The 16,299-nt window shown below is 59.1% G+C and overlaps 3 protein-coding genes across 4 annotated transcripts; 1 reads left to right on the top strand and 2 right to left on the bottom strand.

The window, feature by feature from the left end:
• The first annotated feature begins 185 nt into the window (after positions 1-185).
• NECAB3 (N-terminal EF-hand calcium binding protein 3) lies at positions 186-15,762 on the top strand. Of its 2 annotated transcripts, none has more exons than XM_008149729.3 (13): positions 186-308; positions 2,086-2,110; positions 3,587-3,695; positions 5,159-5,184; positions 5,377-5,474; positions 13,025-13,167; positions 13,452-13,570; positions 13,702-13,781; positions 13,886-13,939; positions 14,441-14,553; positions 14,717-14,794; positions 15,264-15,355; positions 15,450-15,762. In XM_008149729.3, exons 1-13 carry the CDS (start codon positions 198-200, stop codon positions 15,476-15,478), a joined length of 1,077 nt encoding a protein of 358 aa, XP_008147951.2. In that variant the 5' UTR covers positions 186-197; the 3' UTR covers positions 15,479-15,762. The 2 variants fall into 2 exon arrangements, with proteins under 2 accessions (XP_008147951.2, XP_054580444.1); XM_054724469.1 differs by having other exon boundaries at positions 189-308; positions 13,651-13,781.
• On the bottom strand, positions 6,580-8,439 carry ACTL10 (actin like 10). Its single transcript, XM_054724229.1, has 2 exons — positions 8,428-8,439; positions 6,580-7,841 (listed from the first exon to the last, which is right to left on the bottom strand). The coding sequence occupies exons 1-2, from the start codon at positions 8,437-8,439 to the stop codon at positions 6,693-6,695; spliced, it is 1,161 nt and encodes a 386-aa protein (XP_054580204.1). The 3' UTR covers positions 6,580-6,692.
• Positions 10,085-11,359, bottom strand: C12H20orf144 (chromosome 12 C20orf144 homolog). Its single transcript, XM_054724470.1, has 2 exons — positions 11,151-11,359; positions 10,085-10,530 (listed from the first exon to the last, which is right to left on the bottom strand). The coding sequence occupies exons 1-2, from the start codon at positions 11,274-11,276 to the stop codon at positions 10,204-10,206; spliced, it is 453 nt and encodes a 150-aa protein (XP_054580445.1). The 5' UTR covers positions 11,277-11,359; the 3' UTR covers positions 10,085-10,203.
• Positions 15,763-16,299: the final 537 nt, after the last annotated feature.

Genomic DNA, 16,299 nt, shown 5'->3' with positions numbered 1-16,299 from the left:
CACGGCTCCCGGGGTGGGTAGGGGGGTTGTTCGTGGCCGGCCTGGGCAGTGGGCGGGGCTGGGGGGTGGGGCCCTCGGCGTGTGCGCCGGCGCCCATAGGCAGGCGCCCCCTCCCAATCTCCCCGATCTCCAATCCCTGGCCGCAGCCGTGGCGTTCGAGCCGCAGCCTCAGCCCAGCCAGAGCCGGCGGCGGCGCCATGGCGTGCGCGGGGCTGCTCACCGTGTGCCTGGTCCGGCAGCCCGCGCCCCAGCCCCCGCGGTCCCCCACGCCAGCCACCGGTTCCGCGGGACACGCGCTCTTCCAGGATGTGAGTCGGGAGAGGGCAGGGGGCGTCGGCTCTCCTGGCCCTGGGGGTTGGCAGTGTCTCTCCAGGTCTATCTCCTTGTGTCTCGCTGGGCTCTCTCTCCTTGCCCCTGCCTCTGTCTCTGGGTTTCTGTCTCTCTCGTTCTCTTTCTCTGATCCTGCTGTCTCTGTTTCCATGTCCCCCTTCTTTATCTCATTGCCTTTGTTGCCTGTTCTCTGTCTCATCCTTTCTCACCTCCTTGTCTCTGGTTCAGTGACACTGCCCCCCCCCTCCTCTTCCCCGCACCCACCCCGTCTATGTGTGCCTGGTGGGGTAAGACTACCAACACTTGGTCCCGGAGCAGGTGCACTGCCCCTCGATGGCAGCCCCTGGATGGGCTGATCCAGCAAGGGGGCCTGGAGGAATAAGACCCAGTGTGACCCCAGAGTTAGACCTGACCCAGGGGCCGTGGGCTCCCACCGTTGGTCAGTGTTGCCCAAAGTCATCCTCTGAGGTCTGTACACCTCTTGTGGGTGGCAGGTGGTCTGCAGGCCCCACGGGCACCAGCGTGGAGTAGCCTGGCCTTAGTCACTGCCCTGAGCCCCTTCCCCCACCTCTCAGCCCGTGCTCAGTCCCACCTGGTCCTCTCCATGCTCCTGCTCCCAGAGGCCCTGGCCTGTGGGAAGGGCTGTGCTCCTGTCCCTTCCCCACGGCCCCCAGTGACTCAGCACCTTGACCACAGTCCTCTTGGCTGGAAGGGACTGACCCTCCCATTTCCTAGATGGAAAAAATGAGGCCTGAGGGGTTAGGGGCATGTCTAAGATCACACATGGAGGCAGGGGCATGCTAGGGTGTGGCCCCAGGTGTCCTCATTCCCAGCTTAGCACTCTTATACCCCCTCCCCCCAGTATCTCCATCTGCCCCAACCAGACTATGCTGGGCTGCTGTGACCTCAAGCCAGTGGCAGACCTCTGAGACTTTCGACTAGTAGTTAGATTTATTCCTGAGACTCACCGATACTGAGAAAACAGCCAGAGGCGGGTGACACTGAGAACTTAGAGCTGCTGGGGCTCTCTGTCCAGGCTTTGGCCTGCCTCTCCTTGCCAGGCTGCTGGTCCCCTTTGCTGGGCTGCTTTAGGTGGTCTGGAGTCTCTGTGCCTTTCTGTTTATCTGCCTCTGTTGCCCTTCATCTCTGCTTCACACACACACACACACACACACACACACACACACACACACACACAATGAGTCGGCCTCATAGGAAGCCCCAGTCCTGGAAGGGTTAACCCCAGTCTGCTCTGTCAGGTCCTAGGGCTAAAACTGAGACCCCGGCAAAGGAAAGACAAGCACACAAGGAAATAGCCGAAAGTGGGCAGAATCTGGGATGGACCGTGGCCCACAGCAGATTTGGGGGTTCAGTCTGGGACAGTTGTCCAGGATTCTCAGGCCGCATCTTGGCCCATTTCCCCATCTTCCTCAAGCTGGGACTCTGCCAAGGGCTGATGCATCAGATAGAAATCAGGATATACTCAGTGTGGGAGGTGGGGGTGCAAGGAGCTGGCCTGGAGCACCCCATGAAGCCAAGCCCCGCAGGAAAAGTGAGCAAGCAGTTGGACCTGCTGTGTGCTCTTCCTCTGCCCCCCTCATTGAAAAGCTCCTGTAGGGCTGAGCTGGGCAGGCAGTTGGGACCAGGCTGGGCAGGAGGGAAGGCTGGCCCGCTGGGGCCCTGTCAAGGTGGGCAGGGGCCTCTTACCTCCCAGACTCCACTCACAGCTCCCATCCATGCCTCTTTGTCCTCTAGGTTTTCCGCAGAGCAGACAAGAATGGTGAGTGTGGCTTTCCCTGGGCCCCACAGTGGGAGGAACAGTGGGGGACATCATGGAGGCTTGGGAGGGTTGGGGGTTTGGGGGCACAGTGTAGAATGGAGAAAAATTTGGGGGGACCCAAAGCAAGAGAATCAATCAAGGCATCCTTCCTGGAGGAAGTGCTATTTTGAGCCAAGTTTGGCAGGATGGAGAGTGGAGGGTATGTAGTTTAGCCAGAGGCTGAAAGTAGAGGCTTGCTTTCATGCAGTGCCCTGGCACAGGGATAGGTACCTGTACCTTCCTGTATATGACTGTGATTTTTACCCCATTTCACAAACAAAGGAACAGGGGCCCAGAGAGGTAAGGCAGGTTGCCTGAGGTCACACATCCTTTAACCCAGGTCTGCATGATGCTTGGTCCCAGGCTCCCTGGGTGAGAGGCTGGGACATGTGGGCTAATGGGGATGAGGCCCTGTGGGGACTTTTACTCTTCGATTTTTAGCGGGTTCAGTCGCTTTCCATATGACCAACTATCTGGGTCAGGAGGGCCTGGGCATGATAAAGCTGTCTCCAGGGAATCAGCTCCTTCTGCCCCGGGTCCTGGGCAGTCACAGACCCAGGTCTAGGAAAACCTTGGAAGTAAAGCAGGGGACCCCGCAGGCAGGTGATTGCCCGTAGGTGACCCGGAACAGCCCGCTGTACCCTGTTTGGCCAGGCGAGGATCTGAGCTGAGGCTCTTCAGACCCTCCTGTGTTTCAGCCTCCTTGAAATAGGATCGTGTCCCTACCCTCTGGCCCTTCTCCTTAGGTCTCTTCAAACTGGTAGAGACCATTTGTCCCAATCCGTTGATCAGGACGCATAGTCTCATTTGGATCAGGGCATTCTGTCCGACCCCCCTGCTTAGAGACCTGACAGGCCAGCTCCCCAGTGTCTTGGGCCGCCCCACTCAAGTGCTCTCAGCCTTTGCTACATGCCCCCGGGGACGGGAGGTTATTCACTCTGGAGTCAGTCTGCTGCTGCTTACGGTGCCCAGCCCGTGAGAAGGTCTCCTCAGCCTCCCTGTGGCTTCTCTGTGAAGGGCCTGCATTCACAGTACACAGGCTGTCCTCCTCCTGGGGCCAGGCTGCCGGCACGTGAGGCGACTCTCAGCCCCCAAGTCCTCCAAGTGACATCGAGGCCCTGCCATGACCAGGCTGTGTCCCGGGCTGTTCATTTGCTTCTCCATTTGGCAAACGTTTATTGAGTCCCTACCCAAGGCCGTGTGCGTAGTGCCCGCCTTGGGTACATGCACAGAGGTCCCTGTCGCCTTAAGAGGGCCTCTCTAGGGGCTCCTGCTCTTTTGTCCCCAACAGCCAGGCCCCCCACCAAGCTCAGAATCGCATTCCACCTGGCTGGGTGGGTGTGATATGCTGTGAGGCCTTTGGGGGGGCCTGGACCTGGTGGCAGGGGCGCAGCCAGGGGTCAGGGATATCGACTCTGTTCCCTGTCCACCCACCAGATGATGGTAAGCTCTCATTTGAGGAATTCCAGAATTACTTTGCTGATGGGGTTCTCAGCGCTGGGGAGCTTCGGGAGCTGTTCAGCGGCATTGATGGGCGTTCCACTGAGTGAGTACAAGGGGGAGATGGAAGAGCCGTGGGTAGATGGTTCCTTTTGGAGGACAGAGGACCGAAGAAGAGGGGATGTAGGGGAGGGGTGTCAGGGCTCAGTGCCAAGTTTCACCCACCCACTCGCTGCCTCCCTAGCTTCAGCCTTGCCCATCACACTCCAACTAGGACCTTAAAATAGCCAGACCTGAGTCACCATCGGTGGTTCAGCCCACAGGTGCCCCCCTCGCCATTCCTGCTTCCTGGGGATGCCTGGGGACAGCTGGGGCCTGCCTGCTCCCACACAGGGACGCAGGTACATGGACACGCACATACCACCCCACGTGTGCGCCCACATCCGCAAGCCTTAGCACGAGTTTGCGTGCTTTCCTTCCCATGCTGCCTCACACGGGAGCGACACATACGCAGCTGTCCCTCCCTCTCACTCCCTTCTCCCCTCATCTCCTGAGAATGAATTGTGAGCGCCCTAGCTGGCTTTACTCAGTGGTTAGAACGTTGGCTTTCGGACTGAAGGGTCACAAATTCGATTCCGGTCAAGGGCAGGTCCCTAGGTTACCGTCTCGATCCCTGGCCCTGTCGGGGTACATATTCGAAGGGCTGGGGAGGCTCTAGGTTCGGGACCAGGTTTGGGACCAGGACAGTGAAGAGAAGCTGCACACGGCACATGTGCTGGGCCTCTCGTGGGTGAGTTAGGGAGGTGAGCCTCGATTTGGAGACCACAAGGGGCAAGATAGCCAGAGCAGGGCTGAGGGTAGAAGTCACTGAGAAGCCCCAGAGAGGAAGGTAGGTTGGGGGTTGGGCTTGCGAATCCCATTGGGAGGCAGCCAATAGTTGTTTCTCTCTCACATAGATGTTTCTCTCTCTCTGTCTCATCCCTGCCCTTCTACTCTCTCTAAATCAATTGAAAAAATACCTTCAGGTGAGGATTAACAGCAAAAAAAAAAAAAGAATACATTCTGAGGACTGGGCTGGACCCTTTGTCTGCACCCCCCTGCACCTCACCACCAGACACTCCAGTCAAATTCCTTGTCCTTCAAGGCCTGACATAGGCAGTCCCTCCCATAGGAAGCCCTCCCTGACCTACCAAGTAATACCCCGTGCCTTCTCCGTATGTTCCCCGCCTTGGCTCCCCCTTCCCAGCTCTGACCGCTCCTCTCTGGCCTGCGTCCACGTCAGTCTCTCTTGGCCTGAAATTTCCCTGGAGGCCGAGAGTGGGTGTGAGTTTCTGCCCTCAGAGAGTGTTTGATGGGGCAGTTGTATCCTTGTTCCCTCCCCCCAACCCCCGCCCCACAGCCTCTGCCCACTGAGCAACTTAACCTGGGGTGGAGTCAGGCGTTGCCTCGTTGTCAGGCTAAGCTGGGTGGGGAGGGGGAGAAACAGCACTGTGCTGGCTGCGCTTCAGAGTCCCGGTTCACCAGGCTCAGATGTGAGGGTCTGAAGGGCTCCTTCTCTTCTCTCTGCAGCAATTTGGAAACCGAGAAACTGTGTGGTGAGTAAGCCCACCGGAGCTCTTGTCTCCTGGCACCTCTGGACGGATGGGTGTGGTGAGGGGCTGTTGCTGGTCTCCTGAGAGAGTAGGATGGGCTGGGTTCCGCATAGGAGGCTGGTTGGCTGTTGAGGGATTCCCTGTTGGGCAGGTGGGGGCAGGGCGGGAACCTTCGAGCACCCTCTCTGCCCGCAGACTACTTCTCGGAACACCTGGGTGTCTACAGGCCTGTGCTGGCTGCGCTGGAGTCCCTGAACCGTGCAGTGCTCACTGCCATGGACACCACCAAGCTGGTGAGCAAAAGAGCTGTTATGATGGGGGCAGGGCCCCAAATGAGTTCAGGGGGTCTGCCGTGCTGTGGGGGCCTCCACTGGCTTAGGCTGTTGAGCTAGAGGGCTGGGTTCAAATCCTGGCTCTCCCACTTTCTGTTTGTGTGCCTTCCCCTCCCTGGGCCTCAGTTCCCTCGTCTGTAAGCTGGGGGTAAAACCAGAGCCTGCCTCCATACGCTTGTGACAAGTAAATGGGAATGAAGGCAGGGATTTTTGTCTTCTCCTCCTCTCTCCCCAGCACTCAGAACGCTGCCTGGCACATAGTAAGTGCCTAATCCCTGGAGCTGCTGCTACTACTGGTTTTTATTATCGGCCAGACCTAACTATTGTGGGGGATTGTGCCTAGGACGCGGTAGGGATGGGCTGGGGGTGCGGGGTGCTTGCACGTGTGTCCACAGGCCCAGGCTGGTGTGCAGAGCCTCGTGGGGGTGGAGCCTGGCCTGAGGGCGGTAGGGAGTATTCAGCAAGTGCTCACCCACGTGTGTGCGCACGTGTGGACGTGTGTGCGCAGGCAGAAACTGTGCTCACAGCCGGGGCTCCAGGCCTCCGTGTGGTGACTTCAGAAACCCGCCCGCCGCCCATGCCTTTGTGTGTTCCTTTTAAGAGATGTCTGCACTTCCCTTTGTCCCATGGCTTTAATGAGGGGGCAGGGAGGGGGCCGTGAGCAAGCCTGGCTTTCCTCGTGCCTGATTTTTCTGTGGAGGGGAAGCTGACACCCTCGGCCAGCGGACGGTCATGGAGGACAGTGCTTCCCCTCTGGTTGCTTTCACGTGGGATTTAGTAGCTTTTCAAAGGGTCCCCCTTGGGGGTCTGGCATGGGATGGGAATCTGAATGGTACTGTACCATTTGGGGTTGGCGTATTGTGGCAACTTCTGTATCTGTGGCCTGTACACATGTGTGGGCATCAGCTTCCTTATTGCCATGGAGACAGGGCCCTGGGCGTGGGCGGCTGGGTCAGTTAGGGGAATTCAAACTGCAGGTTCCAGCGGGGGCCCCAGACCACCTCCTCCTGGCCCGGAAACGGAGAGGAGGTGACCCATCACCACACAATGACTCCGCGCGCTCCGGTCACCTGATGCCTTTATCTGGCACTGGGTGCCTCTGCTAGAGCGCCCGCTTAGCCCGCTAAGCCTCTGGCCCTGCAGCCCGCTGGGGCACCACCGCTCCCGGCCCGCTGTGCCTCAGTGGAAGACTTCGTGCACCAGCCTGGAGCCACACTCATGGTACATGGCCCGGGTCATCCACTGGCGCTGGAAGTTGTGCAGTGAAGCCACCATGGAGCCGCCTGTCCACACCGCTGTTCCCCGCCCGGGCTTGACCACCAGGTGTGGCTGCAGTGCCCCGTAGCCATGCTGCTGGCACCGCGCCAGCAGCTCCATCTCCAGGCGCTCAGTGAAACCGGGGAAAAGCGTGGAGCCCCCTGCCAGCACCACAGTGTCGGCCAGCCTCCTCCGCAGCGTCTCCGGCACCTTCTGCAGTGCCCAGAAGGCCAGTGTCGATAGGCCCGGCTCAGCGTGGCCTAGCAGAGCAGGCTGAAAGATGGGTTCGGGGCAGCGGAAGCGCTCGCTGCTGAGGTAGACAGAGCGTCCGTTGCCCAAGCGGAACCTGGCTGGATGGTGGCGGGCAGGGTTACGGAGGTCACCCTCAAAGTCCAGGGAGACGTAGCAGCAGCGCTTCTTGAGCTGTGTGACGGCCTTCCGGGGGAGGGTCTGCAGCAGTAGGTCCGGGCACGCCGCCACCAGCAGGTCCCGCAGGTAGCGCGAGAGGGTGGTGCCTGCCACCTCCAGCCGGAAGGTGGCCTCGTGCCACGAGTGGCCCGCGTAGATGGGAGTGGCGTGGCATACCCCCGCTCCTGCCTCCACGGCCAGCCCGCTGAAAGCGCCGGTGGAGCAGACAGCCAACACCGCAGTGCTGGCCATGTGGCACGCGGGCACTGCCAGGGCCTCGAACAGCAGCTCTGCTACCCTCTCGCGGCTCGAGGGTGGCGCCGAGGGCGAGTCGCTCACCAGCACCGGCCACTGCTCTGGGCACACCCGCAGACCGCCTACCAGCAGGCGCTCCCAGAGCCCCTCCAGCGCCTCCCAGTCCACCACCATGCCATGCTTGATGGGGTGCGCCCGCTCCACGCCCCCCACCAGCTCACAGCCCAGCACCCCCGACAGCACGGGCTGGTCCCAGCTGGGCACGAGGCTGGAGCTCTTCAACACCAGACGCGGCTGGTTCTCGCCCGCGAAGCCCGCCTTGGTGAAGCCCGATCCCTGGTCCACCACCACTGCGATGCGGCCCAGCGGGGGCGGCCGGGCCCGGCGCCTCCCCGACACCGACGCCACCTTCCGGGCTCAGCTGCGCTCCCAGAGGCGGTTCTGTCCCACTGGCCGAGATGGAGGCCCGCCTTTCGGCTCTTGACTCTGTGCCCTGGGACTAAATCCCTACCTTAACGGACTAGGTAACGACTTTCTCAATTTCTGGCACCGCTTTTTCTGCCCAGAGTGGATGTCTCTTTTCAGCTCTTGGCTCCTTGGGAACCCAGAAGTCCAGCCCCAGGCAGTGTCTTGGACCTGTCACCTGGGCTTGACGGAAGTAGTTCCTGGTTGTGGAGATGGGAGGGGGTCATCAGAGAAGGAAAAGAACTTGGATCCGACTAATTGTGACCTCAGTCCTCAGCACCTGCTGTGCTTCCGCAGGCCCCCGCCCCCCCAATGAAAACACCCTGGACCCCTCCTCTCTCCTAGGGCAGGGCCAAGGGCAGTGAATTGGGCATCCAGGAGTCTGGCTGCTACTGCCCAGCACAATCAATGATTCCTTCCCCAAACCACTTCACATGGTCAGATCTACTCTGGTCAAATGTAGGCCTCCTCCCCCTCCAATGCTGAAGAGAAAGCCCTTAGTCACAGACCCACAGCCACTCTGGAGTACCTGTGTGCCCATCCTTGAGGGGCCCAGGAGCCCACACAGGGACTCGACCTTCAGGGACCTCCACCTAGGGACTCCTGTGGGCCCGAGTTTGACTCAGCTCTGAAGCTGACTCACTCAGCAAGCAAGTCCTAATCTTCCTGAGCTCCGTTTCCTCCTCCGAACGGTAGAAATCTCCACACGCAGGAAAGAGGCCACTCCTGGTCTCTGCAGAGTCTCATTCTCTTCAGGACCATTTTGGTGGCAAGTTGCAGACCCACGCACGAGAGTGTAAGCTGAAATAAGGATTTTATTACAAGGATCTTGTATGTACGATGGATACCAAAGGCAAGGGTGAAAGCAGGTTTCAGGAGCTGACTGGAAGCAGGGCCTGACTGCAGGGAACCCAGGATGTGCACTGTGCCCGTGTGTGTTTTTATTCTTCTGAAGATTGGCTTCAGCCCGTGCGTGTTCCCTTATGGCCCCTGAATTACTGTCCCAGGGAAGGGGCTGATAGGACCCGGGGCTTATGGCCAGGCGGTGTCGTCACATGGAGGAACTTGGTTACTCTGACTGTAATTATGTGGATGGCAGGGAAGGGTCAGTTCTACAAGCAGCAGGGGCGGTGCTATGGGCCCTGAAACCTCCAGCACGAGGCAGACAGCGTGGAGGAGCCCCTGACAGGAACGGAAGCACATCTTGAGCAGAAGCTGGGCCGGTGGCTTTCGTGAGCGGGGACCTGCACCTGCTGCCTCTGCCCCCGAACGCCGTCCTGAGGTTGGTTGCCGGTGGAAAGCAGTGGAAAGCAGGCTGCCGTTTCGAAGGGCTGGGGAGGCTCTAGGTTCGGGACCAGGACAGCGAAGAGAAGCAGCTGCTCACGGCACACGTGCTGGGCCTCTCGTGGGTGAGTTAGGGAGGTGAGCCTCGATTTGGAGACCCCAAGTGGCAAGATAGCCAGAGCAGGGGTGAGGGTAGAAGTCACTGAGAAGCCCCAGAGAGGAAGGTAGGTTGGGGGTTGGGCTTGCGAATCCCAGTAACAGGTTTGGGTGTTTCCCTGTGGGCGGTGGGGAGCCAGTGCGAGCTTATGAGCAAAGTGAACCGCCCGACGGGTAGTGACTTTGAAGAAGCCTTTGGCTGCCATGTGGAGAGAGGATGGAACAGCATAGGATGGGAGACAAGTGGCTAAGTTCCCCGGGGGGTTACCAAGCAGGGATAGCAGTGCAGGGTCAAGAGCCTCTCCCGGGTCCCCTCGGAGGCAGACTGAGTCTCAGGCCCCACCTCTGCTCTCAGTAGGACCCTCACACTTCTCCTCCCGGGTGTTGGCTCTTTGCCTGGGACCGTGGCTCTGCCTAAGGAGGACTTGTGAATGCTGGGGCCTTGGAGATGCCGTGCTCAGCTGAAGCAAGCCCCTCCTGGTGTGGCCAAGCCTGGGTTTGCTCAAGCTCACCTCCCTTGGGTCTGCAGACCCGGCAAGGCCTGACCCAGGCCTCGAGTTGTGGGGGGAAGGGGAACATCCTCCCTTCTCCACTGTGGTAGGGTGTCCCCTCCCCGGGGGCAGGGGTTCTGACTTTTGGGTCACGAGGAAGGGAAAAACAGTTGGCTCCCGACTGTGGCCATTGCTCAAGCTGTTCATCCCGGTCTCGCTCTGGCGCCAGACACGTCAGACAGAGCGAGCCGGAGCCAGGGTTGCTATGCGCTCTTTATTGGGTCGGGGCCGGGGGTCGTGGGGCCAGGGTGCCGGACCAGGTGCTCGGGGCCGCTGGCACGGATGCTCCTGGATGGGGTCGGAAACGCTGTTGATCACCAGGCGCTGCGCGGAGCCACTGCCTGCCCCGCGCGGCCCTGGCCGAGTCCCCGGCCCCGCCCCCGGCCCCGCCCGCTGCGCGGAGCCCCGCCTCCTTCCGCCGCGCGTCGGCGGCCGGGATCATCTCGGGCTCCCGCACGCGCGCCCTCGTGCCACTGGGCGCCGTCGCCTGCTCCGCGCATCCTGGGGGGCGCCGCCGCCAGGGAGCCCACCAGGACGCCCACCGACTCCTCGCTCGGCTGCCCGGGCCATGCGACCGGGCCCACCGCCGCCTCCGCTAGCTGCTGCCGCTCGTCCGTGGAGAAAAGCAGCACGATCTTGGTCTGGGGAGGGGCAGCGGGTGAGGGAAAAGTGTGGCCCGCCCTCTTCCTGGGGACCCTGACCCGCCCTGGTCCTATCTACCAAGACCATGCCCTCTACGTTTCCGGGACCCCGCCATCCTTCCAAGCCCGGGAGGGGGATCCCCACTCTGCTCCATCACCAGGCACCCCCGCCTCTCTCGGAAACCCTTACCCACCCAGGCTGACCTGAGACCACCGTTCTGGGATCCCTGTCTGCCCACTTGAGGGGGAAAGGAGCATGTTTTGAGGCGAGGGGGTGGAAAGGGGACATAAGGAAACCCTTGGTGCTCGTATCCCAGAGATGCCAATCATGCTGGGACCTCCACCCATGGATCCATCCAGGTTGTAAGAATCCCCTTCTGCCCACCCTTCCGACTCCCAAGTCCCATCCATCTCCTGGTCTCTGGAATCCCTACACTCTCTTCTGGGCTTTTAGGACCCCATCCATACCCACGTGCGTTTCTGGGACCCTCCTCCTCAGGAGGGATTCTCTAACCTCCTAGTCCATGGCCCTAGGACTTTGGATCACAAGGCCTACACTCCCAGCATCCCCGCCTGCCCATCTGTCCATGTTCCCCTGCCCCCTCCCACCCGCTGCTTACGCCTGGCTTCTGCCTGAAGTGGCTGAAGAACTGCTGTTTCCCCAGGGCCTTGTCCACATCGGGTGGCCTCTTCTTGCCAACCTGCTTGGGCACTTTGGTCCTTTTGTGGGAACTGTTGTTTCCCATGGCAGGACTGGTTAACACTGGGTCCACGGCCCATGCTGCTCTGCCCTGCCCTCTGGCTAGGGGACCCCTGCCCTAGCATTGTCCCAGAGAGGCCACTTTGTGACCTCATTGGTCGACCTCACCAGCTCCAGGCTCTGAGCATCTCACAGAACCCACAGGTGAATCGTGGCTCCATTCACTCTCTCTGTGATTTCTGGCCTGTAAAAGGGCTAATGATCATAAATGAGGCAATGTTTCATTATTGGTCTGGGTCCAATAATGAAGGCGCTTAGTGATGAGTACAGAGGAATTTCTGTGGCCTAAGTTTGAATTCTGGCTCTGTTCCTAACTAGTTGTGTGATCTTGGCCAAGGTAATCAACTCTTCTGGACCTCAGTCTTCTTACCTGCAAACGGGGTCAATCATGATCTCTGTAATTGTTATGAGGATTAAATGAAATTCTGCTTGGAACAGTGCCTGGCACAGACTAGATGTTTGTGTCAGCTGGGTTCTTTGGTTGCAAGCAACAGAAACTGACCAGTCATTTTAAGAGCCCAAAATGGAATTTATTGGAAGGATTTTAGAGAGCTCAGAGCATGGCCAGAAGTCTGGGGTAGGACAGAAGTCTAGAGAGAGATCAGAAACCACTGGCCTGTTTGAGTGAGTTAGGGAGGTGAGCCTTGGTGCTCACCCTCAGCTCACCCATCCTCCCCTCTGTCCTTGCCTCTCCGCATAAGTCTCCGCATAAGCCTGGTCCAGCAGGGTCCCCCTGATGGCTGAACTGAGGCAGATTATGGGCAGGAGGCAAAGCCCCTGATGGATAGTGCCTCTGGGGCCCCTCGAAGAGGGACAGCAGGCACCTGGACCATGGCTCTGGAGGGCCTGGCACATGGTCTGCCTCTCTCTGCCCTTTTTAGGAGGGGCAAAGGGAGGCTGGTTATGTAGGTTGGGCTCAGTGCTGTGGTGTGTGTGTTAGGACAGTAACTTGGCTGTCTTGTGTCTGCAGCTCCTAGTAAAAGGTACTCAGTAAATGTCTGTTACATGGATGAGTGAATGCATGCATGCATGCATACACTGAGTGGCCAGATTATTATGATCTCTGAACGCACAATAATCTGGCCACTCAGTGTATATCCTATATAATAAAAGGCTAATATGCAAATTGTCCCCTCGATCAGGAGTTCAACCAGCAGGCAGGCCAGCCAACCGCCCATGTCCCCTCCCCCTGGCCAGGCTGGCTGGACCCCACCCATGCACAAATTCATGCACCGGGCCTCTCTCTCTATATATATATACACTGAGTGGCCAGATTATAATGTGTTCAGAGATCATAATAATCTGGCCACTCAGTGTATATAGCCTGTGACTTTGTGGCCAACTGGTGAGTATGGGGCCGTATCACACCATCATTTTGCCTCGTGTCAAAATAGGTCTTTGGATATCCTATGACCTGCCCTATCCACAACCCCCCACCCCAGCCTAACTGTGCAGGGGCCTTACTGGCTGAAGGTGGTAGCCCCAATATGGAAGGGGCCTTGGGGCCCAGAGAATGGCAGATAACTCCTTACAAGTTGGCCTCATACTTCCCTGGAAGGGAGGCCAGGCCTTGCTCCTAGTCCCTGTGCCCTCCTGTTTATGCCAGGTCTGCAGGCCCTCTTTACGATGCCACTGTGGCTCTGATGGGGTGGGAGGAGGAGCAGGGGATGGCTCCTCCTTCAGAAATATATACTTGGAGCCCAGAGGTGCTGACTATGTCCCCTCTGTCCCCAGGAGTATGAGCGGGCCTCCAAGGTGGACCAGTTTGTGACTCGCTTCCTACTGCGGGAGACAGTGAGCCAGCTACAAGCCCTGCAGAGCTCGCTGGAGGGGGCGTCAGAGACCCTGGAGGCCCAGGCCCAGACCCGTGGGCCACGGTATGTGAGGAGCCCTGTTGACCTGCGGGTCCAGTTCATGAAGACCCAGCATCTCCACATTTCGAGTCCCTCAGCTTTTCCTGCATCGGGTAGTTCCAGCAGACTACCTGCTCTGGGGCAGGGAGGCCGAAAAGGTGTGAGAGGCTGGCTGGCTGGCTTTGAAGCTAGGGCCTCCATATCCCCAGATGCCTGTCTTGCCCCACCCAAGCCTGGTCCTTTTGGGGGGACCCAGCCCTTGGCCCTGAGGGTCTGCCGGCAGTGCACTGTGCTTCCCCTTCCCTTAGGTCAGATGAAGAGAGAGTGAAGGTGCAGAGCAGGCCCCGTGGCAGCCGGCGGGCAGGGCGCAGGGCCTTGTGGAGCGTCAGCCGGTCACCCACCTGGTCTCCTGGCTCCTCTGACGCAGGTGTGCTGTGGTGGGTGGGAGGGCTGGCTGAGGAGGTCCAGAGCAGTGCCCCCAATGCCTGCTCCTCCACTGCCCCTCAGTTCATCCTGAGGGACCTCCCAGCCTGAATTCCCCCATGGGCTCCACCCCAGGGCAGAGTTCAGAGGCTGAGATGCAGTGGCGGCTCCAGGTTAATCGTCTCCAGGAGCTCATCGACCAACTCGAGTGCAAGGTGAGCAGCTGAGTGGCCAGTGCCCCACGGGGGTGGGCCTTCCTGGAATCTGCCCAAGATATGCACATGCTGGGTGCCTGACCCACACTCTGTGTCCCTCACAGGCCCCCCTCCTGGAACCCCTACATGAAGAGGAGCTTACCAAGGGACCCAACTCGGTGAGTCTGGGAAAGGGAGAGGCAGCTGGGTATCAGGGGCTGGGTATCACGAAGTGAGGGCGCTCACAGAGCCAGCTACCCACCCGGCCTCTGCCCTGCACACATCTCCGATTTCTCAGCTTTGGCCCAGCCCGCATCCCCCAGGCCTGGCAGGCAGGTGCTGGGTTCTGGTCCTTGCTCTGTGACTCCACAGAAACCACTGCCCCTCTCTGGGCATCAGTTTCCCTTCTCTGCATTTCTGAGTCGGGCAGTGTGGACGGAGGCTGGAGGGGGCAGTAAGAAGTGGTGGCATACTGCAGGAGAGACAATGACTGCTTCAAGGCAGCACCCTTGGTGATGGGGAGAGGAGGATGGAGTCCGGGATGTTGGGGCAGGAGCCCGACCTCAGGGTAGGCCACGTCTGATGCAAGTCAAGCAGGGCGGGGCCCTCCTGGCGGCTTCAGCCAGTCCGTCACCTGTGTCCTGCGCTGCCCGGGCTGACTGGGCCACCTCTCTTGCCAGCACATCCTCGTGTCCCAGAGGCAGGTTCCCGTGGCAGAAGAAGCCCTGCAGGACTTCTCCCGGGCCCTGCACTGCTACGTGGACTTCACAGGGGCCCAGAGCCATTGCCTGCAGTGAGTTCCTAGCCTCCTGGTGGGCCGGCCAAGGCGGGGAATGAGCAGGGAGGAACACAGGGGCTGAGCATTTTGGGCCAAGGTTCCCATTAGATACCCCTGCCGGGGTGGGCAGCAGTGGTTGCAGCCCAGGCCTGGCCTGGTCATCTCTTTGGCTCTACAGTGTGTCTGCTCAGAAGATGCTAGACAATGCCTCCTTCACCCTGTACGAGTTCTGGCGGGATGAGTCCTCCTGGAGAAGGTATGAATGGCCGTCTAACAACTAATGTTTATGGAGTATGGGCCCTGGAGTGAGTCAGGCCTGGGTCCAAATCCTCCTCTCCTACTCACTGGCTGTGTGACCTAGAAGAATTACTTAATCCCTCTGTACCCTAGTGGCCTCCTTTCCAAAATGGGAGTGATAACAGTTCCATCTTCATTTGAGCTGAATGAGATGATATGCAAAGAACCGAACACAGCCAGGTACATAGAAGATGCTCAGTGAATATACACCGTCACCATTGTGTCACATCCTATGCCAAGCACTTGTGTGTTACTTCATGTAATCCTCACAGTATCTAGCACAGTAGACACTATTGTCCCATTTCACAGAAGAGAAAGCTAAGGTTCAGAGATAGTATGAGGAAGGACTGGGATCTGAATCCAGACAGCAGGACTGGGGTGGGATTGATCTTTGGGGAAGATCAAGTCCACTCCATGGCCCTCCCCAGGCACCAGGAGTCCGCCTGCAGTAAGGCCTTCCAGCGCATCCTCATTGACCACCTGCGGGCTCCGGACACCCTCACTACTGTGTTCTTCCCAGGTGTGCTGAAGCCCTGACCCTCTCTGTAGCCTTGGGGCCTGAGGAGGGGCAGTGTACCCCTTATGGCCTCTGACCCCCAACCTCTGACCCCCAGCCTCCTGGTGGATTATGAATAATAACTGATCCTGACCTGCATTAGTCAAGGACCCTGTGGCCCTGCCTGCCTCCTTCTGGAGCTTCGGGACGGTCAATTCAGCATCGAGACCAAGGATGCTGCTGCTCCTAGACCTGGAGTCTGGCTCTCAGAGGCCTCCAAGACCAGCTGGTGGAGAGTCCTCAGTCCAGGGATCAGGGACTGGTCTGCTTGCTTTCTATTTCTTTATTTATCAGTGTATTTTATTGTTTGTAGCTTTGGTCTCTGAGGCACTCTGGCCTCTACCTGACTCAGAAGGCCTGGATTCTGGTTCTCTCTGCCTCTGCCTGGTTGTGTGACCCAGGGCAGATCCCTTCCCTCTCCGCGTGAGCCTTGGACTGTCTGGCTGCCCCGTGGGTGCCTGCTCTCTTCCCGCTGTCTTGGGGCCAAGTTCTGCTCTTCCTCAACCAGCAACAGAACCAGGGCTGATGCTCAGGGACCCCCATCCCCACCCCAAACCTTGACCCCTGAGGCTGAGCTGGGTCTGCACTGTGGGGTAAAAACCTGGATATCCCCACCACCCTCCTGGGCTGCGAGCTTCTGACTCTTCAGCACCCTCCACTGCACCAGAGTCACCTGGAAGATCCTGGGTTGGTTTGCATGTCATTTGCATATAATTTGCATGTTCATGCCCACCCACACTCAGGACACTATGGGAAGCCCCAAGGTGACCTTGCCCAGTAGCAGTAATTTGTGGCTAGAGTCGCCTGTTGTCCCCAGATACCTCTGAACCTGAACCCCAGCCCACAACCCCAGCAGAGAGACAATAAAGGCAGTGGTCACTTCTGGTGTCGCCTCCTGTCTCCCGTAG

The sequence above is a fragment of the Eptesicus fuscus genome, chromosome 12, assembly GCF_027574615.1.
Source record: "Eptesicus fuscus isolate TK198812 chromosome 12, DD_ASM_mEF_20220401, whole genome shotgun sequence".
Classification (NCBI taxonomy): domain Eukaryota; kingdom Metazoa; phylum Chordata; class Mammalia; order Chiroptera; family Vespertilionidae; genus Eptesicus; species Eptesicus fuscus.
This window is presented reverse-complemented; position numbering and strand designations above follow the sequence as displayed.

Excerpts from the sequence above, each read along its gene's own strand:
- C12H20orf144 (XM_054724470.1), bottom strand. The coding sequence starts at position 11,276 with ATGGGAAACAACAGTTCCCACAAAAGGACCAAAGTGCCCAAGCAGGTT. Across the intron at positions 10,531-11,150 it reads ACTTCAGGCAGAAGCCAGGC|ACCAAGATCGTGCTGCTTTT; the intron begins GTAAGCAGCGGG and ends GCCCCTCCCCAG.
- NECAB3 (XM_054724469.1), top strand. The coding sequence starts at position 198 with ATGGCGTGCGCGGGGCTGCTCACCGTGTGCCTGGTCCGGCAGCCCGCG. Across the intron at positions 5,475-13,024 it reads CCATGGACACCACCAAGCTG|GAGTATGAGCGGGCCTCCAA; the intron begins GTGAGCAAAAGA and ends CTCTGTCCCCAG. Across the intron at positions 14,795-15,263 it reads GATGAGTCCTCCTGGAGAAG|GCACCAGGAGTCCGCCTGCA; the intron begins GTATGAATGGCC and ends GGCCCTCCCCAG.